At 45.6% G+C, this 27,428-nt stretch overlaps 1 protein-coding gene across 3 annotated transcripts in view; it reads right to left on the bottom strand.

The window, feature by feature from the left end:
• Positions 1 to 3,110: 3,110 nt before the first annotated feature.
• Positions 3,111 to 27,428, bottom strand: part of LOC132392920 (natural resistance-associated macrophage protein 2-like) — a 60,674-nt gene continuing 36,356 nt past the window's right edge. For 2 of the 3 annotated variants that reach the window (XM_059967507.1, XM_059967508.1), the window contains exons 9-15: positions 26,406 to 26,564; positions 19,304 to 19,390; positions 17,307 to 17,426; positions 15,746 to 15,895; positions 13,369 to 13,442; positions 11,511 to 11,664; positions 3,111 to 4,127 (exon numbers count right to left, since the gene is read on the bottom strand). In XM_059967507.1, the coding sequence (XP_059823490.1) occupies positions 4,041 to 4,127; positions 11,511 to 11,664; positions 13,369 to 13,442; positions 15,746 to 15,895; positions 17,307 to 17,426; positions 19,304 to 19,390; positions 26,406 to 26,564 (831 nt within the window). In that variant the 3' untranslated portion in view covers positions 3,111 to 4,040. The remainder of the gene's footprint in view (positions 4,128 to 11,510; positions 11,665 to 13,368; positions 13,443 to 15,745; positions 15,896 to 17,306; positions 17,427 to 19,303; positions 19,391 to 26,405; positions 26,565 to 27,428) is intronic. The other variant, XM_059967509.1, reaches the window with a different exon arrangement.

Genomic DNA, 27,428 nt, shown 5'->3' with positions numbered 1-27,428 from the left:
CCAAGGGCAAATCATGCTTGACTAATCTGTTGGAGTTTTTTGAGGGTGTAACAAGGATGTTAGATGAGGGTAATCCAGTGGATGTTGTGTACCTAGATTTTCAAAAGGCATTCGATAAGGTGCCACATAGGAGATTGGTGAGTAAAATCAGAGCTCATGGCATTGGGGGCAGGGTTTCAACATGGATAGAAAACTGGTTGGCAGATAGAAAGCAAAGGGTAGCAGTGAATGGGTGTTTCTCGGACTGGCTGGAGGTGACTAGTGGGGTACCACAGGGCTCTGTATTGGGACCTCAGCTCTTTACGATTTATGTCAACGATTTAGATGAGGGCATTGAAAACTATATCAGCAAGTTTGCTGACGATACTAAACTGGGTGGCAGTGTGACATGCGAAGAGGACGTTAGGAGAATACAGGGAGACTTGGATAGGCTGGGTGAGTGGGCAGATACTTGGCAGATGTCATTCAATGTGAATAAATGTGAAGTTATCCACTTTGGAAGCAGGAACAAGAGGGCAGAGTATTGTCTGAACGGTGTAGAGTTAGGTAAGGGAGAAATGCAAAGAGACCTAGGAGTCCTAGTTCATCAGTCAATGAAGGTGAATGAGCAAGTGCAACAGGCAGTGAAGAGGGCAAATGGAATGTTGGCCTTTATTACAAGGGGAATTGAGTACAAGAGCAAGGATGTCCTTTTGCATTTGTACAGGGCCCTGGTGAGACCACACCTGGAATATTGTGTACAGTTTTGGTCTCCAGGTTTAAGGAAGGACATTCTGGCAATTGAGGAAGTGCAGCATAGATTCACTAGGTTGATTCCTGGGATGGCAGGGCTGTCTTACGCAGAGAGATTGGAGAGATTGGGCTTGTACACGCTGGAATTGAGGAGATTGAGAGGGGATCTGATTGAAGGATTTGATAGGATTGAGGCGGGAAATATGTTCCAGATGTTGGGAGAGTCCAGTACCAGAGGGCATGGATTGAGAATAAGAGGTCAGTTATTTAAAACAGAATTGAGGAAGAGCTTCTTCTCCCAGAGAGTTGTGGAGGTGTGGAATGCACTGCCTTGGAAGACGGTGGAGGCCAATTCTCTGGATGCTTTCAAGAAGGAGCTAGATAGATATCTGATGGATAGGGGAATCAAGGGATATGGGGACAAGGCAGGGACTGGGTATTGATAGTGAATGATCAGCCATGATCTCAGAATGGCGGTGCAGACTCGAGGGGCCGAATGGTCTACTTCTGCACCTATTGTCTATTGTCTATAAAACAGTACAGCACAGGAACAGGCCATTCAGCCCAAAATGTTGTGCTAAACCAGCTAAAAAAACAAATTAAAAACAGCTAAACATTAATCCTTCCTCCTACACCACGTCCATATCCCTCCATATTCCTTACATTCATGTACCTATCCATATGTCTCTTAAAAGCCTCTTAACGTAATTTCATCTACCACCACACCAGGCAGCACATTCCAGGATCCACCTCTCTCTGTAAAAACCTTACCCCTCACATCCCCCTTGAACCTGTCCCCCCTCACCTTCAATGCATGCCGCCTGGTATTACACATTTCTACTCTGGGAAACAGATACTCTCTGTCCACTCTATCGATGCCTCTCATAATCTTAAACCTCCATCAGGTCTCCCCTCATCCTCAGGCACTCCAGAGAAAACAACCCAAGTTTGTCCAGCCTCTCGTGATAGCACATGCCCTTCTAATCCTGGTAAACCTCATTCTGCACCCTCTCCAAAGCCTCAACATCCTACCTGTGGTTGGGTGACCAGAACTGTAGCAATACTCCAGATGTGGCCAAACCAGAATTCTACAAAGTCACAACATCACCTCTTGACTTTAGAACTCAATGCCTCAACAAATAAAAGCAAGCATTCCATAAACCTTCTCAACTACCTTAACAGTGTACTGTCTTCTTGCATTTACCCTACCGAGGTGCAACACTTCATATTTATCTGGGTTAAACTCCATCTGCCATCTCTCTGCCCATTTCTGCAACTGGACTATATCGTACTGTAGTCTTTGCCAGTCTTCTACACTGTCCACAACTCCACCAATCATCGACAAACTTGTGGAACACCACTAATTACAAGCCTCCAGCTCAAGTAAGCCACTTCTACCACTACCCTTTGTCTTCTATATGCAAGCCAGTTCTGAATCCAAACAGCCAATTTGCCATGGACGCTATGCACCTTAACCTTCTGGATTAGCCTGTCATGAGGGAGCTTTTCAAATGCCTTTCTAAAATCCAAGTAGGCAAGATCCACTGCCCTACCCTCATCAATCTCTCTCACCTTTTCAAAAAACTCAGTCAAGTTGGTAAAGCATGACTTGCCATGCCCAAAGCCATAATGGCTCTCCCTAGTTATTCTATGGGTTTCCAAATGATCGTATATCCAATCCCTAAGAATTTTCTCCAGCAGTTTCCCTACAACTGAGGTGAGACTCACTGATCTATAGTTCTCAGGATTTTCCTTTGTTCCTTTATTTCCTTCTTAAAAAGAGGTACATTAGCCACTTGCCAGTCCTCCGGGACCTTACTTGTGACCAGAGAGGACATGAAGATACTGGTCAAGGGCCCAGCAATCTTGTCCCTTGCCTCCTTCAATAACCTGGGGTAAATCCCATCAGGCTCTGGAGACATCCACCTTAATACTCATTAGGTGGCCAACGCTTCCTCCTCTTTGACCTCTAAACGTTCTAACTTATTTATATACTCAGCATTGATCTCCTGGTCCTCCATATCCTTTTCCTTGGTGAATACTGAAGCAAAATATTCATTAAGTACGTTCTCTGAATCCGACCAAATGATCCTCTTGCTCTTGATGTATGTATAGAATGCTTTGGATTCACCTTAATCCTACTTTACAAGGACTTTTTGTTGCCCCTCCTGTCTCTCCTAATTCACTTCTTTAGTTCTTTTCTTGCTTCTTTATACTCCCTGTGTGCTCCGTTTGATCCCAACTTCTGAAGCTTTACAATCTTCCCCTTTTTCTTCTTGACTAAATCCATCACCTCTCTGGACAACCAAGGTTCTCTTATCTTTCCATCCTCATCCTTCCTTCTAACAGGAACACACCTTTCCTGCACTCTGTGCAATTGATCTTTAAATACCCTCCACATGTCTGATGTGGACTTGCCATAAAAAAGGTCTTCCCAAGTAATGCTTCATAGTTCCTGCCGAATGCCCTCCTAATTTGCCCTACTCCAATTTAAAACTCTCCCACAAGGACCATACCAATCATTATCTACAGCTATCTTGAAATTTAAGGAATTGTAGTCATATTCCCTGACTGTTCACCCACTGAAAGGTCAGTCACCTGGCCAGGCTCATTACCCAACACCAGGTCCAGTATGACCACCTCCCCTTGTTGGACTGTTTAAGAAACCTTCCGGGATACACTCAACACACTCCACCCCATTTAAACCCCTTGCACTAAGGAGGTCCCAGTTTAAGTTAAGGACGGTGGAATCCTCCATGACAACAACCTTATTATCTTTACATGTGTCCTTAATCTGATTACATTTCAGTTCCTCACTTACTCCATCACAGAAATGTTCCCACAACCTATGGATTCACTTTTAAGGACTCCGAAACTCATGTTCTCGATATTTGATGCTCATTTATTCATTCATTCATTCATTCATTTATTTATCCATTTATTTATTTATTTGTTTATTTATTTGTTTCTTTCTTTCTTTCTTTCTTTCTTTCTTTCTTTCTTTCTCTTTTGTATTTATTTCAGTACGTTGTCTTTGCACACTGGTGGTTTGGCCGTCTCTGAAGTGCACAGTTTTTCATTGACTCTGTAGTGTTTCTTTCTAGTTACTATGGATGCTTGCAAGAAAATGAATCTCAGGGTGATGTATTTGATAATCAATTTACCTTAAACTTTTAATTTTGAGAATTTATGAAAAACTCCACATAAATAAAGTCTGACAAACACCCAGTGTGCAACAGAATAGAAAGAATGTGAAAGGAAGCTGTTGCAGATGAAACAGCAACCTGCAGATCTTGGAGTTGTGAAGTTTAGTGCGAAACTATTTCATGTGTGAAACGTTGTTCTTGACCGGACGTCAGGCCACATATTCCGGATGCCACACAGCTCAGCCACAGCTGGAAGAAAGAAAGTTTGTCGTTACTTCCTAAAGTCACTTGGTTTCAGTTTCAACTCAGTGCTGAGGTATCAGGTGAAAGGTACTTCCCAGTGGTTTCTGAGGTTTCGTTCAACTGGCACCCTGGTCGTTACCTTATTTACACAGTTGTAACCAGGAATGCAAGAGACATATGAGATGATTAGAGGCAAATATAGAGTGGACAGCCAGAAACTTTTCCCAGGGTGCAAATGGCCAACATGAGGGGGAATAATTTTAAGGTGATTGATGGAAGTAATGGGGGGGGGGGGGGGGCGTTCAGCCATTCCTAAAAACTAGATCAAACAGCAGGAATGAGATATAGTTCACAGTACTTTGTAATGGGATAAAATGCAAACATGAAAATAAAAATAGACATGATGTAAAAGATAAAAATATGTTAGTTAAAACAATTACTTCAGTTAACTCTACTCTGTTTCACTTTCCACAGATGCTGCTCAAGTTCTGAGCGTTTCTGTTGTTTTCTACTAACACCTGCAGGAACAGAGGCTAGCAATCTAAAGTGGCAACAGTGTCGTGAGGAAAGGTTGAGGCAGCTGGGGTGTACTTGTTGGAGTGAAGGAGGATGAGGGGAGACTTGATAGGGGTGTACAAGATGATAAGAGGCGTAGATTGAGTGAACAGCCAGAGACTTTTTCCCAGAGCAAAAATGGCTAATACTAGCTGTCATAATTTTAAAATGATTGGAGGAAGGTATAAAGGAGATGTCAGAGGTAAGTTTTTTTCACACAGAGAGTGGTAGAGGCAGATACATTAAGGACATTTAAGGGACTTTTTCATAGGCACATGAATGATAGAAAAATGGAGGGCAATGTAGGAGGGAAGAATTGGAGTAGGTTAAAATGTTGGCACAACATTGTGGGCTGAAGGGCCTGCACTGTTCGATGTTCTATGCGGTGAAGAGTGTTGAGGTCCAACAGGCTGAGTGATGGGGATCTGACGATGAATTTCATGGATGATCTATGGCTGATTGCCGTGATTTGGATGAGGATGTACGTGTGAGAGACTGCAGTTGCTGGAATCGGGAGCAACGCAAAAATAAGCTCCAGATGAAGGAACTTAGCTGCAATGTCAGGCGTCTATTTTGCTCTGAATTCCTCCAGTTCTTGATGTGTTACACTGGATGAGAGCAGAGTTGGTAGGATTAGTAGGTTTGCAGATGAGAACAAAATTGGTGTTATACTGGCAAGCGAAAGGGGATTTAGATGAACCGATCAAGTGGGCCATGGAGTGGCAGATGGTATTTAATTCAAACAAGTGTAAGGTGTTGTATTTAGAATATAGAACATAGAGCATGGAACATAGAACATTACAGCACGGTCCAGGCCCTTCAGCCCACAATATTGTGCCGATAAGATCAATCTAATCCTTCCCTCCTACCCTCAATTTCTCAATCATCCATGTGCCTATTTAAGACACTTGTAAATGTCTCTAATATATAGTATTGTGCAATAGTCTTAGCCACATATATACACTACACACATCTCGGGTGCCTAAGGCCTTTGCATAATACTGTAGTAATTTTATGTATTGCACTGTACTGCTGTCACAATACAAAACAAATTTTATGACATACGCGAGTGACGATTCTGTTGTGGTCTGAGAGTGGGAAGGGGGAAGCAGGAAGAGGGGAATCATGGTTGGGAAAGGGGGAAGGGAGAGGGTAGGGAGTGGTAAGCACCAGAGAGACATTCTGTAATGATCAATAAACCAACTGTTTGGAGTCAGATTGCTTTGCCTGGTGTCTCAGCATTGGTTCTGCCTGTGCCCATGCCCTCAACATTCCCAACATCCTTTGCTCTCGTTGGATTTTCTAACTCACTCTCCACTCCACAATGACAAATAGAGTACTGTGCAAAAGTCTCAGGCACCTGAGCTATATACATGTGCCTAACACTTTTGCATAGTCCTGTATTTGCCTTGACCACCACTCCTGGTAAGGTGTTCCACACACTCACCACTCTGCGTTAAAGATACCTAACAGTGACATTACCCCCCACATGCTTTTATGTGAAGTTCTTACAATTATGCCCCCTCATGTTAGCCATTTTGCTAAGTTGAACCAAGGCAGGATTTACACTGTGAATGATGGGGCTAGGGGGAATGTTGTAGAACAGAAGAAATTAGGGGCATAGTTCCATAAATGTGACAACATGAGGAGATAGGATGGGGAAGGAAGTCTTTGATATGCTTATCTTCATTGATCAGAGCACTGTAAACTTTGACACCCTAAATATACCTAATGACTTGGCCTGCACAGCTGTCTGTAGCAATGAATCCCACAGATTTAGCACCATCTGTCTATAGATGTTCCTGAATTCTGAGGCTGTGTCCTCTGGTCCTAGACTTCCCCAGTATAGGAAACATCCTCTCCACCTCCAATGTATCTAAGCCTTTCAATATTTGAAAGGTTTCAATGAGATTCCCCCTCATTTTTCTAAACTCCAGTGAGTACAAGCCCAGAGCCATCGAATGCTCCTCATATATTAACCCTGTCTTTCATAGGATTATTCTCTTGAACTTCTTCCAGACCCTCTCCAATGCCAGCACAACCTTTCTTAGATAAGGGGCCTAAAGCTGCTCACGATAATCCAAGGGTGGTCTGACCAATGCCTTATTAATCCTCAGCATTACATCCTTGCTTTTGTATTCTATTCTTCTCAAAATGAATGCTAACATTGCATTTGCCTTCCTGACCACCAACTTAAGTGGCAAGTTAACACTTAGGGAATCTTGTATGAGGACTCCCAAATCCCTTTGCACCTCTCCATTTAGAATGTAGTCCATGCCTTTTTTCCTTCTCCCAATGCGCATAGCCATTCATATCGCTGCACTATATTCCATCTGCCACTTCTTTATCCATTCTCCTGATCTGTCTAAGTCCTTCTGCAGACACTCTGCTTCCTCGACACTACCTGCCCCTCCGCCTGTCTATGCATTGTCTGAAAACTTGCCCACGAAGCCATCAATTCCTTTATCCAAATCATTGACATACAACGTGAAAAGAAGCAGTGTCTACACTGAACCCTGTGGCACGCTACTAATCACTGGCAGCCAACCAGAAAAGGCCCTATTTATTCTGACTCTTTGCCCCCTGCCATTCATCCAATCTTCGATCCATGGCAGTATCTTTCCTGTAGTTCTTGCTAAGCAGCCTCATGTGCAGCACCTTGTCAAAGGCCTGAAAATACAATAAACAACATCCACCAATTCTCCTTTGTCTATCCTGCTTGTTATTTCCTCAAAGAATTCCAACAGATTTGTCAAGCAAGATTTCCCCTTAAGGAAACCATGCTGACCTTGGCCTACTTTATCATGTGCCTCCAACAACACTGAAACCTCATCCATAATAATAGACACCAACATCTTCCCAACCACTGAGGTCAGGCTAACTTGCCTATAATTCCCTTTCTCTGATTCCCTCTCTTCTGCAATACTGGAGTGACATTTGCAGTATTCCGTTCCTCTAGAACCATTCCAGAATCTAGTGATTCTTGAACGATCATTACTGATGCCTCCACAGTCTCTTCAGCCACCTCTTTCAGAACTCTGGTGTGTAGTCCATTGAGTCCAAGTGACTTCTTTCAATCTTCAGACCTTTCAACTTCCCAAGCACCTTCTCCTTTGCAATAGCAACAACATCCAATTCTGCCCCCTGACACTCTCGAATTTCTGCCGTCCTGTGATTGTCTTCCTCACTGAAGTCTGATGCAGAAAGCTTATCAAGTTCATATGCCATTTCTTTATACCCCATTAGTACCTCTCCAGTGCCATTTTCCAGCAATCCAATATCCATTCCCATCTCTCTTTTACTCTTTCTATATCTGAAAAACCTTGCTATCCTCTTTTATATTATTGGCTAGCTTACATTCATATTTCACCTTTACTCCCTTTTTGGATTTTTAGTTGCCTGCTGTTTATTTTTAAAAGCTTCCCAATCCGCTACTTTCCCAGTAATTTGTGTTGCATTATCTGCCCTCTTCCTTGTTTTTATGCTGTCTTTGACTTCGTCAGCTGTCAGCCACAGTCATTTCATCCTCCCTTTAGAATATTTCATCTTTGGGATGTATCTCTCCTGCCCCTTCCGAATTTTCCCCAGAAGCACTAGCCATTGTTGTTCTGCCATCATCTCCGCTAGTGTCCCCTTCCAATTAACTTTGGCCATCTCCTTTCTCATGCCTCTGTGAGACCCTTTACTCCACTATAACACTGATACAACTGATTTTAGCTTTCTCAAACGGCAGGGTGAATTCTATCATATTATGATCACTGCTTCCCAAGGTCTCCTTTACCTTAGGCTCCCTAATCAAATCTGGATTATTACATAACACAGAATGTCATTCCCCTTTTGGGCTCAATCTGCTCCAAAATGGAATTCCGTAGGCATTCAACAAATTCCCTCTCTTGGAATCCAGCACTAATGTGTTTTTCCCAATCTACCTACATATTGGAGTCCTCCATGACTATCACAAAATTGCCCTTTTTATATGCCTTTTCTACCTCCCTCAGTAATTTGTAGCCTACATGCTAGCTTTAGTTTGAAGGCCTCTATATAACTCCAATCAGAGTCTTTTTTTCGTTGCAGTTTCTTAACTCTACCCACAACAATTCTACGTCTTCCAATACTACGTCATGTCTTTCTAAGGATTTGATTTCATTTGTTACCAACAGAACCTCCCCACCCCGTCCGCCTAACTGCTTGTCATTTCGATGCAATGTGTGTCCTTCAATGTTAAGCTCCCAAACCAAAGGTTCCCACAGCACAATACCTGCCAATCTTTAACTGCACTACAAGGTTACTTACCTTATTCTGTATATTGTGAGCATTCAGATATAACGCCTTCGGTCTGTATCTGTCACCCTTTCTGATTTTGGCCTTCTGTTACACTTCAACTTCCACTGACTACGATTTTGCCGTATCATCCGCCTGTCCTTCCTCACAATCTCACTACGCACTAAATCTATCAACTGCCCCATCCTCAGCCCTATCACTCTTGTTTCCATCCCTATGCCAAATTAATTTAGACCTTCCCCACAGTTCTAGCAAATCTGCTTGCAAGGGTATTGCTCCCACTTGAGTAACCCATGCTTTTTGTACAAGTCACACCTCCCAGACGAGATCCCAATGATCCCTGCCCCCTGCACTAATTCTTCAGCTACTCATTTATCTGCCAAATACCCTATTCTTAACCTCTCTTAACCTCCAGAGATTATTATCCTGGACGTCCTGCTTTTTAGCATTCTACCTAAATCCTCTCTTCAGGACCTCCTCTCTTTTTGTACCTCTGTCATTGGTACCAATATGTTTCAGGACTTCCGGCAATTCACCCTCCCCCTTGGAGAGCTGTGGACCCAATCCAAAACATCCCTGGCCCTAGAACCTAGGAGGCAGCAAAGCATTAGGATGTTTCTTTCACGTCCACAGAATCTGTTTCCTGCTCCTCTGGCTATGGAATCCCCTGTCACTACTGAACTCCTCTACTCCCCCTCTGCTTTTGAGCCTGAGAGACAGATTTAGTGTCAGCGATCTGGTTGCTACGTCTTTCCTTGGGAGTTAGTTGCCCCCAACTGTATCCAAAGCAATATACTAATTATTGAGGGGAATGGCCACAGAGGGCTCTGCACTAGCTGCCTGTTCCCTTTCCCTCTCCTGACACTCACCCAAGTACCTGCTTCCTGCAATTTAGGGGTGACCACCTCCTTGTGGCTCCTGTCTATCACCTCCTCATTTCCCCATATGAGCTGAAGGCCATCCGGTTCCTGAACACATTCCCCCTCTAAGGAGCTGCAGCTTGGTGAGAAAAATAATGTTCATCTGACTGTTACTTTCTTTATCGTTTAACAACTGCTTGTCTGCTTGTATTTTATATAATTACTTACATGCAAGTCATTGTTTTGTGTGCTTCCTAGTAATCACAGTATGTATATGCAGTTGTTCACTGTGCCAGTAAGTGATGACATTTGTATGATTCTGGAAAGATCTGGAAGCTTCTCTTGGTGCCAGATCATTTAAATAAGAGCTTTCTGATTGGCTGGGAATTTGAATGGAATTTTGGTTATCGATGGAGCTGACCACAGGGGAGAGCCATCTTCTCCTTTTGCCTTTTGGCTGTACTTCTATCTCCCTTATCTTACTAGACCTCTATCACTCTCCATTTTCAACTGTCTTTGTTCTATCAATACTTAATAAAACAATCATGAAGCAACAAGTTTTCTGCCTCTTTCCTGAAAGAACCTTAGATTAAAAATGTCAGAATCCACAATAGTTTGTTTCCAAATGCAATCGCTTGAAGTATACATAAAGGTATAAGAAAACTAATAGGCCACTCAGCCCCGCTACGCTACCTGCTATCCCTGGGCCTCATCTCGGACAGTCTCCCTTCCCCACTGTTTTTCAACATCCTTAGTGATCCAGCCTGCACACCCCTCCGGATTAGAGGTCTCCAAAGACTTGCCACCTCCTGTAGGAAGGGGTTCCTAAATCCTTTAATCTCACGTACTTTACTGAGCTTCTCACCACCAGTGGACAGGGAGGCATTACCCCTTGTATTTTCACCTGGGTTACTGATATTGATACTGAATGGGGCAGCAATGTGCTGCAGGCGGCTCCTTCTGGCACACCCAACTGCTAACGTGACAAAGCCATGTCTGGACATTTTTCAAAGATGAGCTTTATTGGTCACGTGTAGGTTAAAACACTGAAACATACATTGAAATCTAGCATAGCGGGCAGTGCGATCACCCTGCAGCCCCAGCTATAGGAGCACTGTTTGATTCCCGCTGCTGTCTCTAAGGAGTTTGTACGTTCCTCTCATGTCTGGGTGGGGTTCCTCTGGGTGCTCTGGCCTCCCCCCACATTCCAAAGATGGACAGTTAGAGTTAGTAAGTTACAGGTGTGCTCTGTTGGCACTGGAAGTGGGCTGACACTTATGGGCTGCCCCCAGAAGACCCTTGGACTGTGCTGGTTATTGATGCAAATGACGCATTCCACTGTACGTTTTTAATGTGAATGTGTCAGATAAAGCCAAACTTTATCCTAAAATGCTTCGTTTGTTTCAACGTCCAACACACTCCGAGGATATGCTGGGGTCAGGGTGCAAGTGTTGGTGCACTTCCAATTGCCAATACAGAATGCCCACAGCTTATTACCTCTAGACCTGAATGGCTTTGGAATGTGAGAGACAGACATGGGAGAACGTACGAACTCCTTATAGACAGCGGTGGGAATTGAAACTCGGCTTCACACTGACTCCTACAGAAACACGCTTCCACCCTTGGAGGGCTCTGCTCTCTGCAGGCAGCACAACTTCAGTGGTTTAAATACAGAGATGACACAGTAACTCACCAGGTAAAGCACGAAGACCACGTACAAGATGAGAATGATTGCAGCAGCAATGTACCAGTAAAGGTTGCCTAGGTTAACGACATAGACCACGACAAAGTAAGCATTGACAGCCAGGACCAGCAAAGTGATCAAGACGCCAACAAACTGGCTGAGCCTGAGGAAACACAGGATATAACATGTTTCAGTAATGAGGAACATCACAACCGGAGGAAAACAGAAACACCCAGAGTGCTGTCCATCTGGCGGTAAGTCTGTAAGACACTGGAGCAGAATTAGGCCATTTGGCCCATCGGGCCTGCTCTGCCATTCCATCATGGCTGATTTATCATCCCTCTCAAAGTCATTCTTCTGCCTTCTCCCCATAACCTTTGACACCTTAACTAATCAAAAACCTATTAAACTTTAAATATACCCAATAACTTGGCCTCCACAGCAATGAATTCCTCAGATTCACCACCCTCTGGCTGAAGAATTTCCTCCTTATCTCTGTTCTAAATGGACGTCCCTCTATTCTGAGGCTGTGTCCTATGGTCCTGTCCTAGATTCACCCACATCTGCTCCATCTGGGTCTTTCAATATTCAACAGGTTTCAGTAAGATCGCCTCTCATTCTTCTAAATTCCAGTGAGTACAGGACCAGAGCCATCAAGTGTTCCTTGTGTATTATCACTTACATTCCTGGAATGGTTCTCGTGAACCTTCTCTGGACCCTCTCCGATATCAACACATCTCTTTTCAGATAAGGGGTCCAAAATTGCTCACAATCTACTTAGTGTAGTCTGAACAATACCTTATAAAGCCTCAGCATTACATCCTTGCTTTCGTATTGTAATCCACAGGAAATGAATACTAACAGTGTATTTAACATTAATGACTCAACCTGCAAATTAACCTTCGGGGAATTCTGCACGAGAACTCCCAAGTTGATTTGCACCTCTAATTTTTTAATTCTTTTCCCATTTAGAAAGTAGTCTACTCCTTTATTCCATTTACCAAAGAGTATGACCAACATTTCCCTGCACTGTACTCCATCTGCCACTTCTGAGATGCTGGAACCTGGGGCCACAGTTGAAGTGCTGGAAGAACTCATCGGGTCAGGCAGCAACTTCAGCCTGTCTGAACGCCTGAGTTCCTTCAGCAGCTGGATTTCTGTTCCAATGTGCTGTTGAACACAGAGCGACTTCACAGAGCAGAAGCAGGTAGTGTAGGGAGATATTTTCTCTGTTGTAGCCAACCCGTGCTGCCCCTACCCTTGGTTTGCATGACAAGCCAGTGTAGAGGGAGCTTCACTCTGTGTCTGACCCTGGGAGTGTGTGATGGGACAGTGTAGAAGGAGCTTCACTCTGTGTCTGACCCTGGGAGTGTGTGATGGGACAGTGTGGAGGGAGCTTCACTCTGTGTCTGACCCTGGGAGTGTGTGATGGGACAGTGTAGAGGGAGCTTCACTCTGTCTGACCCTGGGAGTGTGTGATGGGACAGTGTAGAGGGAGCTTCACTCTGTGTCTGACCCCGGGAGTGTGTGATGGGACGGTGTAGAGGGAGCTTCACTCTGTATCTGACCCTGGGAGTGTGTGATGGGACGGTGTAGAGGGAGCTTCACTCTGTGTCTGACTCCCAGGAGTGTGTGATAGCTTGGTGTGGAAAGGGCCTCACTCTGTGTCTAACCTACGCTGATACTACCCTGAGGGTATGTGAAGGGATGGTGCGTTAAACATTTACTGGACTGGTGCAGATCAATTGTCTCCCCTGATCCTTGTCCCATGCGGACCTCCCACACCCTCCTCTGCTCCCGCAGCTCTGATCCCATCCCGCATCCCTGCTCACTGAAGTTCCCATGAAATGCACCAGTGGCTATTTACCTTCCGTTTGTGAATTCGTGCATTAGTGTCCTGAGGTTTGTGAATGTCAGGATGGGAATGAGAGCAAAGGGCAGCTGAAAACACAAAATAAACTCAAGTTAGAACATAGAACATAGAACACTACGGAACAGTACAGGCCCTTCGGCACCATGACCCATCACCTCCTGATCCCCAATGTCCCTGCACATTAGCAGTCCCCACTATTCTCCAAATCCTTCTCCTTGGTGACTTTCAGTGGAAAGTACTCGTGTGGTAACTCACCAACACCTTCTTGACTCCAAGCATAGACTCCTTCCTGTATCATTGAGTGGTCCTAACAGCTTCCACGTCATCCTCTTGCAATGCCTTGGGATTCTCTTTAATCTTACATGCCAAGGATGCATAATGGCCCCTTTAGTCCTTCCTACTAAAGTTCTTTCCTGTAATTTTTATATATTCCTCAAGGATTGCCTAATTTTAGCTTCTTAACTCTTTTCAGATTTTCACTAAATTTCACATCTTTCACCATCCAAGGTCCTTTACCCTACCATCCTTGTCCTTCCTCCTTACTGGAATTTGCTGGTCCTGAGCTCTGATCAGCTGCTCCCAACTAACCCCCAGCTCCTGGGTTTATTATGCCATAATTTACTTATTTTCTATTCATTAAAGATATAGCACAGTAACAGACTTGTCTGTCCCAATGAGCCCACACCACCCAATTAGACCCTTGTGACGAATTAACCAAATGGAACATAGAATATTACAGCACATTACAGACCCATTGGTCCTCAACGTTGTGCCGACTTTTTAACCTACTCCAATATCAATCTAACCCTTCCCTCCCACATAGCCCTCCACTTTTCCATCATCCATGTGCCTGTCTAAGAGTTTCTTAACTGTCCTTAATGTATCTGCCTCTAGTCCCACCCCTGGCAGAGAGTTCCACACACCCACCACTCTCTGTATAAAAAAACTATCTCTGACATGCCCCTATTCTTTTCTCCCGTTATCTTAAAATTACGCCCCCTTGAATTAGTCAATGGCTGTTCACTCAATCTATGCCTGATGGTAACCTATACATGCTTGGACTGTGGAAGGAAACCGGAGCACCCAGAGGAAACCCACACGGTCATGGGAAGAATGTACAAACTCCTTACAAACGACGTCAGAATTGAATTGGCACTGTGGTAGCTTAACGCTGACTGTCACGTTACCATGCCACCTTACTTGCATCTCCCCAGTTTAGCAGTGTTCAGCAAGATTCAGATGCAGTATGATTTATAAATTTCTATCAGGTCATCTCTCAGCCTCTGACATTCCAGAGAAAACAACCCAAGTTTGTCCAGTTTCATACTCTCAAATTCAGACAGCACCCTGGTGAACCCGATATGCAGATATCTTGATGAAGGGTCTCAGCCTGAAATGTCAATGCTTTTTTCTCCTCCATAGATGCTGCCTGTCCTGCTGGGTTCCTCCTGCATTTTGCGTGTGTTACTGTGCAGATGGGACTCAGGCTGCTGGTCCAGTAACTTACTGCCTCCTAGTGCAGATGTGTGCGAGCGAGCACGTGGTTTATTCTGCCGCGCTGCTCCCAAACCTGTAAGGAGGGTGGAGCGTACCGCTGATCACGGCCAGTGAAACAGTCTGGGTAACTACTGGCTGAGCTCAGGACAGGGTTTAGTCTCAGAATCAGGTTTATTATCACTCACACACACTGTGACATTCGTTGTTTTGCAGGACAGGGAAAGCCTTAAAATATACTGTAAGTTACAATAAGAAATATAAGACATATAGATAGAGATCTTTTCCCAGGTAAAAGTGGCTAATAATAAGTTTTAAGGAGATCAGAGGAAAGCATACTGGAAATATCAAAGGTAACTTCTTTACACAGAGAGTGGTGGTTGTGCGGAATGCCCTGCTGGGGACAGTGATAAAGGTAGATTCATTAGGGACATTTAAGAAACTCTTAGTTAGCCACATGGATGATAGTAAAATGGAGGGCTACGTGGGAGGAAAGGGTTAGATTGATCTTAGAGCAGGTTAAAAGATGGGCACAATATTGTGGGCTGAAGGGCCTGTACTGTGCTGAATTGTTCTATGGATGTTGTAAGGTATATAAGAAATCAATAAGTAAAGCAAAAGAGATCAAAATAGAGAGGCGATATCAGGGTTCATGGTCCATTCAGAAATCTGCTGACAGAGTGTGAGTCTTCAGGCTCCTGTATTTCCTCCTTGAGAAGTGTGCACATCTTGAATGGTGAGGGTCTTAACAATAGAGCAGAGACCCAGACCAGGGCCGAGTCTTGTTCAGTGCTGAGCTTTCAAGTGGTCTGATTCTCAGGTTGTGTGGTGTGAGCACAGTGTGGCCAGATCTGGTCAACATCTTGTTTCTCCTTACCAGAATGCTCTGCAAGACATTGAGGATATCATTCATGTTGGAGACTTTGGACACGTCCTGACAAGCTGCCACGATCACTGTGGGCACGATCGCCAGAGCCCTTGTTAATACCACTCGTTTAAACCTGGACCAGGACAGATTGAGGAAGCCCTGAGCGTGGAAAACCAGTGAGGGAGAGAGAGAGAGAGAGAGGGTTGAGAATGAAGCGACAATAATTCACCTCCCAGAGTGTCATCATCAATTATCTGGGCTTTGACAATCACGCTGTATTTACCCGGACACAAGGAGAACAGCATGCCCCCTACCAAATAACTGTTCTGAAGTCTGAACAAAGAAATGACATTTTTATACAGAAATTAACCAGCTGGATACTGATAGAAACTTTGACCACGTCTGAAAGCCATCATTTGCATAAACACAAGAGATTCGGCAGATGCTGGTAATCCTGAGTACTCAGAAAATGCTAGAGTTACTCAGCAGGTCAGGCAGCATCTATGGAGGGGAATAAACAGTTGATGTTTTGGACTGAGACCCTTTACCAGGACAGATCTTGGCCTATAACATCCACTGTTTCTTCCTTTCCAGAGATGCTGCCTGACCTGCTGAGTTCCTCCTGCTTTTTGTGTCTGGTACCCATCACTTGAATGTTTAAGTGCCATTATAATCGGTATTTTGGGTGTTAATAGCCATTTCAGTCTACATGTTAAAGATCAATAATACTTGAGAATTAGTAGAGTAACTGGCCAATAGTAAGTGCTGCCCTGGAATTCTTTGTTCCCATCTTCATCTTGTCTTGGTGTACTTGGTGACCTGTCTTGAACAGAAAGACTGTACAAAGGAGAGTTGGGCTTTCAAGGGCCATGTTCAGCCTGGGTGACACCACTATGTCTGCACGCTGTCCCTGCCAGCTTATCACCTGGACTGTTGCTTACCTATCCACACGGATCCCGTTGCCCCCATTAGGTTTGCAGCCTTCCACATATTTAGCCACAGGACCATAAGACAAAAGAGCAGAATTAGGCCATTCAGCCCATTGAGTCTGCCCTACCATTCCATCATGACAGATTTATTAATCCTCTCAACCCTATTCTCCTGCCTTCTCCCTGTAACCTTTTACACTCTGACTAATTGAGAGCCTATCAACCTCTCCACTTTAAATATCCCCAATGACTTGGATTCCACAGCCATCTGTGGCAATGAATTCCACCCATTGGCTAAATAAATTCCTCCTTATCTCTGTTCTAAAGGGGCATTCTTGTTTTCCAAGGCTGATCCGTCTAGTCCTAGACTCACTCATTATAGGAAACATCCTCTCCACATTCACTCTATCTAGGTCTTCTAATATTGGACAGATTTCACAGGGATCCCCCTTCATTCTTCTAAGCTCCAGTGACTACAGGCCCACAGCCATCAAATGCTCCTGATACTTTAACACTTTCATTGCCAGTAACATGCTCGTGAACCTCTCCAATCCTCCAATGCTACACATCACTTGTCAATCTCCCGCACTCCCACCCCTCACGCTGACTGGGATATTAACGGAAGAGACCGCTGATCTTACCTCCATTACAAACTGTCCGGAATACGTCCCTGTCATGGTGGAACTTTGACCTGCGGCAAGAATGCCAATAGCCCAGATGTAGAGAGCTGGTGTTCCGAAGTAGCAACCGAGAACCACTCCCTGGAACAAAAGGAACGCGTGTGTACACGGGCCTGGAAACACGAGCAAACAGCCAGGAGCTGCCATTTCCTCCCGTGTTCCAAAGACGTATGGCTACGGGTTAGCGAGTTGTGGGCATGCTGTGTTGGCGCTGGAAGTGTGGTGACACATGCACGTCCTCAGATGGTTAATTGTTGGCACAAATTGTTAGTGAGTCTACTCAAGATGTAGATTGGTAGTTTTCCGGATGCCAAAGAAATCAGATAAGATGGGGAGAATTCAGGAATATGGCGTGTGGAGTTGCTGCCTCACCGTTCAAGTGACCTCCATTCAATCGTGGCCTCTGGCACAGCCTCAAGAGTAGAAGGTTGTCCCCTTAGAATAGAGATGGGGAGGAATTTCTCTCACCAGAGGGTGGTGAATCTGTAGAATTCGTTGCCACAGATAGGGAGAAGGCAGGAGAATGGGGTTGAGGGGGATAATAATTGAGCCCCGTTTGAATGATGGAGCAGAATTGAGGGGCCAAAGGGCCTAATTCTACGCCTAAGTCTTAAGGCATTGTGCGTGTGGAATCTACATATTGTAGTTGTCTGCTGTGAGTCCCCATTGATGTTCTGGTTTCCTCCCATATCCCAGCAGGGTGAAAGGTCAGGCCGATGGCTATAAATTACCCCTGCTGTGTAGGTGAGATGGAAAGGAGGGAGGGGAGTTGAGAATGTGGGGGCTTTAATATGGAGTTAGCCCGATTAGGACCGGGGGCCGGTGGATGATTGGCATGAGTCCAGTGGGCCGAAGGAGCTGATTGTGTGATCAGTGACTCTGTGATCATGGTGAACAGTCGAGCATGTTTGAACAGCTCAGATATCCTCCTCCCAGTCCAGAATCTTAAGTTTCCTTGTTCACATTTGTACGACCTTGTGGAGTCCAATTACAGCTGTACAAAGCGGAAACTTCACTGGGGCATCTTAGAGTCATAGAACACCACAGCAAGAACACAGGCACTTTAGCCTGTCCAGTGCATGCTGAACTATTATTCTGCCATCGGCCCACACCTGGACCACAGCCCTCCATACCCCTCTCATCAATGTACCTATCCAAATTCTCTTAAATGTTGAAATCAAACCCATAATCACCACTTCAACTGGCAGCTCTTTCCATACTCTCACCATTCTCTGAGTGAAGAAGATCCCCCTCAGGTTGCCCTTAAACACTTCACCTTTCACCCTTAACATAAGACCTCTAGTTCTAGTCTCGCTGAACTTCAGTGCAATCTCAAAGGGAATCGATGAGTTTGTCTTGGGGGGAATTGTTTCCTGGGAGTTAAAGATAGTGAAATATGGAATGAGATGGAAAATGAAATATTACAGTACAGTGCAGAACCTTCCCTAGGGCCCCTGCCCCTTCCTTCTTCAGTCCTGAGTCTCGGCTCAAAATGTTGACTGCTTATTTCAACGGATGCTGCCCGACCTGCTGAGCTCATCCAGCTTTTGTACATGTTGATTTGACCACAGCATCTGAAGTGTACTTTGTGCTTCCCTAAATAATGTTGTGTCGACATTTTAGCCTATTCTAAGATCAATCTAACTCTTCACTCCTACATAACCATCCATTTTTCTAGCCTATCTAAGAGTCTTTTAAATGTCCTTAAGATAGACATTCGTCTGAAGTTGGGGTTGGTTCCCAGGAGGGACAGTTAAAGCAAGAACATTGATGGGGTCAGTCAGAAACACAAGAGATCCAGAAGAACACACAGAAATTGGTGGAGGAGCTCAGCAGGTCAGGCAGCTTCGATGGAAATGAATGAACAGTCGGCGTTGCTCGAGTTAGTAAGGATGCGGAATACGAGGGGAACTGTTTGGGCTTGTTTTTACTTACGATAGAGGTCATTGGCTTCTTACCCCTTTGAAGATGTCCACCTCCAAGGTGCTGTTGTCCTGGGGCAGCTGATTGATGTAGGGGCTTGAGCTGTTTGCACAGACTTGGTACTGCAGGAAAAGACAAGATTCAGGATCGTTCGTTGTCATTCCTCGGTACACGAGTGTAAACAAGACGGCTGTTCCTCCAGATGCAATGCAGCATAAAGAAATACAGTAAGCATAACGCATATTAAAAAACAAAAAAACCCAATAAATATAAACGTGAAAGAAATTTTATAGAACACAATGCACAAGTAACTGTTGTATACATAGACAATGTACGTAATGTGACTCAAGCTGATCTGTACATAGTGGTGGTAAGGGATGATGGGGTGGTTAATGTGTAGAGGTGTCGATCAGTTTAACTGCTTGGTGAAAGTAAATGTCTAAACATTGGATATTGAACAGGACGGCAGAAGAACAGGCCCTTTGACCCACAGTTTTATGTCAAACTAATTAAAGTATTCCTCCTACACCATGTCCATTCCTTCCATTTTCCTCACATTCACCTGCCTGTCCAAACATCTCTGATGTTTCGGCCTACCACCATCCCAGGCAGTGCATTCCAGGCACCCACAACTCTGTGACAAAAAAAAACTAGCCCCTCCCTCACATCTCCTTTGAAATTACCCCTCTCACCTTAAATGCATGCCCTCTGGTATTAGACATCTCAACCCTGGGAAAACGATATTGTCTGTCAACTCTGTGTATGTCTCTCATAATCTTATACATCTCTATCAGCCTTCATCACTCCAGAGAAAACAAGGCACGTTTGTCCACCCTCTCATTATAGCACTTGCCCTCTAATCCAGGCAGCATTCTGCCCCTCTCTAAGACCTCAGCATCCTTCCTTTAATGAGGCGACCAGAACTGTATACAATACCCCAAATGCAGCCACACTAGAGTTTTATAAAGCTGCAACGTAACTTCCTGACTTTTGAACTCAGCACCTGGATTAATAAAAGCAAACATGCCATATGGCTTATAACCAGCTTATCGACCTGTGTAGTCAACTATGTTGTCTGGTCGCCTGGCGTGGAACCTGCGTTGCCTTTTCCCTGATGGGAGTGGGACAAACAGTTCATGAGCAGGGTGGGTGGGTTCCTTCGTGATGTTACTGGCATTTATCTGGCACCTTGCTTTATATATGTCCTTGCTGGTGCATTGGCTGGTGCCAATGATGCATTGGACAGTTTTAATTACTTGTTGTAGAGCCTTCCTGTCCACCACAGTGCAGTTTCTGTACCATGCAGTGACACAGCATAAAAGAATGAAACCATAAAACATGGGAGCAGATGGTCACTCAGCCCATCACGTCTGCTCTACTATACTCATCATTATTTGCCATGTTGTCTGACATGGGCAGTTATGGTATTCCGTCAGTCTTTTATCTGTCTACCAAATGAGGGATCATTGCCTGTGGGGAAGAACCCCTTCACGTAGTTGCTTTATCCATGACCATGATTGTTCTTGGCAAATTTTTCTACAGAAGTGATTTTCCATGACCTTCTTCTGGGCAGTGTCTTTACGAGATGAGTGACCCCAGCTGCTATCAACAGACTTCAGAGATTGTCTGCCCGGCATACCAGGATTTGTGATATGCAACAGTTGCTCATACAACCATCCACCATGTGACCCTGATCGGGGGGCTGAGCAGGTGCTACACCTCGCCCAAGGGTGACCTACAGGTTAGCAGAGGGAAGGAGCACCTTGCACCTCCTTTGGCAGGGACGTATCTCCACCCTGATCATGGCTGATTTATTATCCCTCTCTATCCCGTTCTCCTGCCTTCTTCCTGTAATAGTTGACACCCTGACTAATCAAGAGCCTATCAATTTCCACTTTAAATATACTCAGTGACCTTGCGCCACAGCTGTCCGTGGCAATGAATTCCACAGACTCACCACCCTCTGGCTAAAGAAGTTCCTTCTCATCTCTGTTCCAAATGGACATCCATCTGTTCTGAGGCTGTGCCCTCTGGCATGGATGCTACCTAACCTTATCCCTGATGGGAACTTTTAAGATGGCGTGAAGTTTTTGCTCTAATAGCCCCATAGTGCTTTCCAGAAGCGAGGCTTTGAAAAGGAGCGGCTACTGCACAGGACTGGAAAAAGCTAAACAAGATTGTAAGCTCAGCCAAATCCATCATGGGCACTAGCCTGCCCAGCATCGAGGATGCCTTTAAAAGGCAATGTCTCAAAAAGGCAGCATCTGTCATTAAGGACCCCCATCACCCAGAATGTGCCCTCTTCTCATTCTTACCATCAAGGAAGAGGTATAAGATCTTGAAGATACACAATCAGCACTTCAGGAACAGCATTTTGCCCTCTGCCATCAGATTTCTCGATGGACAATGAACCCATATACACTACCTCATTACTTTTTGTGCTCTCTTTTTGCACTATTTATTTAATTTAATTTTAAAAAATATATTTCCTATTGTAGTATTTATTTGTTTATTATGCATGGCATGATACTGCTGCTGCAAAACGACAGATTTCATGACACGTTAAACCTGATTTTGATTCTGAAAAGACAGTTTTCAGGGCAGGTGGTACCCACAAAGATTGTTAGCACGTTTCTTTGTCCTGCAGTGATGGTAGACTGCTGCCAACTTTTCTGCACACTTGACAGTAGTTTCTGTACGTTGTGAGAGGGTGCTGCACCGAACCAGACAGTAATGGCAGATGTGAGGATGCTCTCTAGGGTGACACCAGCATGTTCTGGGAAAGATGAAATCTTACCAACTGCTGCAAGAAGTATATCTTCTGCTGATTGTTCTTGTTAATGAAGGAGGCAAAGTCCTCCTTCACGAGGTCCTGTGAAACAACGATGCCTGGTAACCTTATAAACAAGGTCAGCCCTCCATCTCCTATAATCCAGAATCTGTTTGCAGAGAGGGTTGTGTCTATGATGGATTTTCCTGGCCATTTCTTTGTCTGGATACAAACAAGCTGTGACGGTAGACAGCAGCCAACGACTTTTCTGCTGTCCTGACCGTCCCAGGAACTGCTGTTCCCTGAAGCTCTTGCCTCAGACTCCCCCCACCCCTCAGTCATGCACTTTAGAAACATGGGGGGTGGAATCTCATTGAAACCTAGAGAATACTGAATATTGAAAGCCCAAGATAGAGTTGACATGCGGAGGATGTTTCCTACAGTGGAAGAGTCTACGACCAGAGAACACAGCCTCAGAATAGAAGGATGTACCTTTAGAGCAGAGATGAGGAGAAATCTTGTTTGCCGAAGGGTGGTGAATCGGTGAAATTCTTCGCCATAGATGGCTGTGGAGCAGAGTTTGATTGGTTCTTGATTAGTAAGGGTCAAAGGTTATGGGGAGAAGGGGATTGAAAGGGATAAAAATCAGCCATGATAGAATGGGGAAGCAGACTCGATGGGTTGACGAGGCCTCTACTCACATGTGGTGGTCTTGTGGTCTTCGCACACACTTTTTCATCATCACATTCATCCTCTCTCTTCCTGTGCTCATGAAGCAGTGCTATGTAGGCCTCAGGACCAGTATCTGGACCAGCCGCTTTCTCGACGTGCAGATAATATAGAAAACCACACTAAGATCCATGCTGTATGGACTAGGCCAATCTGGTCAATCACATCTCCTCATCATTGCCCCAGGCACCTGCAGGACACTGCTCTCTGAGAATGTATCATAGACGGAGAGGGTTTTTGCCTCCAACCCACTCTCAGACACTGAGTTCCTGAACACCAGCAGCTGGATGAAAAACATTTCCATTCATCTTTCTGACAATAAACGCCAATCCCCAGATACAGATCTCTGAGCTGGGGGGAGTCGCTCCTTTCCATTTAACTTGCTTGAACCTCCCATCACTGTTCACAGCTCAGCTAAACCTCTCCTCAGCCTCTTCTGTCCCTAGCATTGACAGTGTCCCCTCAGAACAAGAAATCTCCAGCCTCGATGACACCTTTGTAAATTCCCCTTCATGCCCTCCCTGTGGCAGTCACATCCTTCCTGTGGTGTGGTGACCAGATCTGTCCCCATTGATCAGACCCATCCTCAGTGACCAGATCCAAGCCCACTGATCAGACCCATCCCCAGTGATCAGACCCATCCTCAGTGACCAGATCCAAGCCCACTGACCAGATCCGTCCCCAGTGATCAGACCCATCCCCACTGACCAGATCCATCCCCAGTGATCAGATCCAAGCCCACTGACCAGATCTGTCCCCAGTGATCAGACCCATCCTCAGTGACCAGATCCAAGCCCACTGACTAGATCCGTCCCCAGTGATCAGACCCATCCCCAATGATCAGACCCATCCTCAGAGATCAGATCCAAGCCCAGTGACCAGATCCGTCCCCAGTGATCAGACCCATCCCCATTGATCAGACCCATCCTCAGTGACCAGATCCAAGCCCACTGATCAGACCCATCCCCAGTGATCAGACCCATCCTCAGTGACCAGATCCAAGCCCACTGACCAGATCCATCCCCAATGATCAGACCCATCCCCAGTGATCAGACCCATCCTCAGTGATCAGATCCAAGCCCACTGACCAGATCCGTCCCCAGTGATCAGACCCATCCTCAGTGACCAGATCCAAGCCCACTGACCAGATCCGTCCCCAGTGATCAGACCCATCCTCAGTGACCAGATCCAAGCCCACTGACTAGATCCGTCCCCAGTGATCAGACCCATCCCCAATGATCAGACCCATCCTCAGAGATCAGATCCAAGCCCACTGACCAGATCCGTCCCCAGTGATCAGACCCGTCCTCAGTGACCAGATCCAAGCCCACTGACCAGATTCATCCCCAGTGATCAGACCCATCCTCAGTGACCAGATCCAAGCCCACTGACCAGATCCGTCCCCAGTGATCAGACCCATCCTCAGTGACCAGATCCAAGCACACTGACCAGATCCATCCCCAATGATCAGACCCATCCTCAGTGACCAGATCCAAGCCCACTGACCAGATCCATCCCCAATGATCAGACCCATCCTCAGTGACCAGATCCAAGCCCACTGACCAGATCCATCCCCAATGATCAGACCCATCCTCAGTGACCAGATCCAAGCCCACTGACCAGATCCATCCCCAATGATCAGACCCATCCTCAGTGACCAGATCCAAGCCCACTGACCAGATCCATCCCCAATGATCAGACCCATCCCCAGTGATCAGACCCATCCTCAGTGACCAGATCCAAGCCCACTGACCAGATCCATCCCCAGTGATCAGACCCATCCTCAGTGACCAGATCCAAGCCCACTGACCAGATGCGTCCCCAGTGATCAGACCCATCCCCAATGATCAGACCCATCCTCAGAGATCAGATCCAAGCCCACTGACCAGATCCGTCCCCAATGATCAGACCCATCCTCAGTGACCAGATCCAAGCCCACTGACCAGATCCGTCCCCAGTGATCAGACCCATCCTCAGTGTCCAGATCCAAGCCCACTGACCAGATTCGTCCCCAGTGATCAGACCCATCCTCAGTGACCAGATCCAAGCCCACTGACCAGATCCGTCCCCAGTGATCAGACCCATCCTCAGTGACCAGATCCAAGCCCACTGACCAGATCCGTCCCCAGTGATCAGACCCATCCTCAGTGACCAGATCCAAGCCCACTGACCAGATCCATCCCCAATGATCAGACCCATCCCCAGTGATCAGACCCATCCTCAGTGACCAGATCCAAGCCCACTGACCAGATCCATCCCCAGTGATCAGACCCATCCTCAGTGACCAGATCCAAGCCCACTGACCAGATCCGTCCCCAGTGATCAGACCCATCCTCAGTGACCAGATCCAAGCCCACTGACCAGATCCGTCCCCAGTGATCAGACCCATCCTCAGTGACCAGATCCAAGCCCACTGACCAGATCCGTCCCCAGTGATCAGACCCATCCTCAGTGACCAGATCCAAGCCCACTGACCAGATCTGTCCCCAGTGCTCTTGTTCAGTCCAGTTTTGCATGGTCCACCTTTTGGCAGAGGTCTGAGTGTCCTCCTCCTTCACGTTAAGCTGATTGACTTAATTCTGCTCCTGTGTCTAGTGATCTTCCAAGGGACAAGTTCCTGATTCCACAACAAGCCTTGAGGCAAACACCCAGTGAGTGTGGTAATCCATCGAACCATGTGTGGGGTAATGCTGGAAGCTGCGTTGTGGTCAGGTCTGACCCAGAATCAGAATCAGGCTTAATATCACTGGCATATATCATGGAATTTGTTGTTTTGCAGCAGCAGTACTTTGCAATACATAGCAATGCAAATGATCTATAAATTATAATAAGTTTCTATAAAAAATTAAATACATACTGCCAAAAGAGTGCAAACAAATACAGTGAGGTTGTGTTCCTGGGTTCATTGTCCGTTCAGCAATCTAATGGTGGACAGGACGAAGCTGTTCCTGAATCACTGAGTGTGCGTCTTCAGGCTCCTGTACCATCTCATTGATGATGGCAATGAGAAGACGGCATCTCCTGAGTGATGGGGGTCCCTAATGACGGATGCTGCCTTTTTGAGGCTTTGCCTATTCAGGATGTCCTCTATGCTGGGTCTAGTGCCCATGATGGAGCTGGCTGGGTTTACAACTTTCTGCAGCTTCTTAGGACACCAGATGGTGATTCAACCAGTTAGAATGCTCTCCTTGGTACATACTATATTCTGACCCACACCATAGTCTGTCCCACACTACCGTCTGACCCACATTTTAGTCTGTCTCACACTATAGCCTGTCACACACTACTGTCTAACCCACAGCACAGTACAGTCTGACCCACACTATATCTGACTCACACTACAGTCTGTCCCACAGTACAGTCTGACCCACACTATATCTGACTCACCCTACAATCTGTCCCACAGTACAGTCTGACCCACACTATATCTGACTCACACTACAGTCTGTTGCACACTACTGTCTAACCCACAGCACAGTACAGTCTGACCCACACTATATCTGACTCACACTACAATCTGTCCCACAGTACAGTCTGACTCACACTACAGTCTGTTGCACACTACTGTCTAACCCACAGCACAGTACAGTCTGACCCACACTATATCTGACCCACACTACAGTCTGCCTTTCACTTACCACATCCATGTTGCTCTTCTTATAGAAGGCAGCTCCAAATACAGAAATCACAAACAGGTTGATCAGCAGGGAGATGAACAGGGCGATGGAGCACTCTATAAAGTAGTACATATTTGCTTCCCTCACAGCGGCCGAATTGGACTGGTCCACCTTCCGAGACTGCAGATTGGGAGAGAGATGGGATGAATCACTGGAGATCATTGAAAGGCCTAGATAAAGCGGATGTGAAGAGGATGTTTCCTATAGTAGGGGAGTCCAGGTCTGGAGAACACAGTGTCAGGTTACGTATCCCTACGGAATTGAGATGAGGAAGAATTTCCTTAGTCAGAGGAATTAATTGCCACAGACAGCTGTGGAGGCCAAGTCATGGGGTATATTTAAAGCAGAGGTTGACTGGTCTTGATTAGTCAGGGCATCAAAGGTTCTGGGGAGAAGGTAGGAAAATGTGGCATGGTAGTGTGGCAGTTATCCACTTTACTACACCAGTGACCACCAATCAGAGGTTGATTCCATCGCTGTCTGTAAGAAGTTTGGACGTTCTTCCCATGGTCAACATGGGTTTCCACCAGGTGTTCCAGTTTCCTCCAATATTCCAACGATGTGTGGGAGAGGGGTAGTGAGTTACAGGCATGCTATATTGGTACCAGAAGCGTGGCCACACTTACGGGCTGCCCAGCACATCCTAGCCTAGCTGATTTATTCACAGTCTGAGCTTCCATGAACCTTTGATACCTAATGAGAGCAAAACTCCAGCCCTTTCTCTCTTCCCTTAGCTTGCTCCTGAAACCCTATCTCAGCGTGTTCTTTGTCAGTCTTCGTTTATAATCTTTCATTGATTCTATTGTGTTCCTTTGATCTGCTGCGAATGCCCACAAGAAAACGAATTTCAGGGTAGTATATGGGACATTTACATACTTCGATAATAACCTTGCTTTGACTTTGAACTTCTTGAGCAGGTCCATGGATATCTCCATACGTGGCTTATTGTTAGTCTGTGAAGTACTCTGAGATATTTTGTTAGCT

The sequence above is a fragment of the Hypanus sabinus genome, chromosome 4, assembly GCF_030144855.1.
Source record: "Hypanus sabinus isolate sHypSab1 chromosome 4, sHypSab1.hap1, whole genome shotgun sequence".
Lineage (NCBI taxonomy): Eukaryota > Metazoa > Chordata > Chondrichthyes > Myliobatiformes > Dasyatidae > Hypanus > Hypanus sabinus.
The sequence above is the reverse complement of the archived record's forward strand: the minus strand, read 5'-3'. Positions and strand labels throughout refer to the sequence as shown.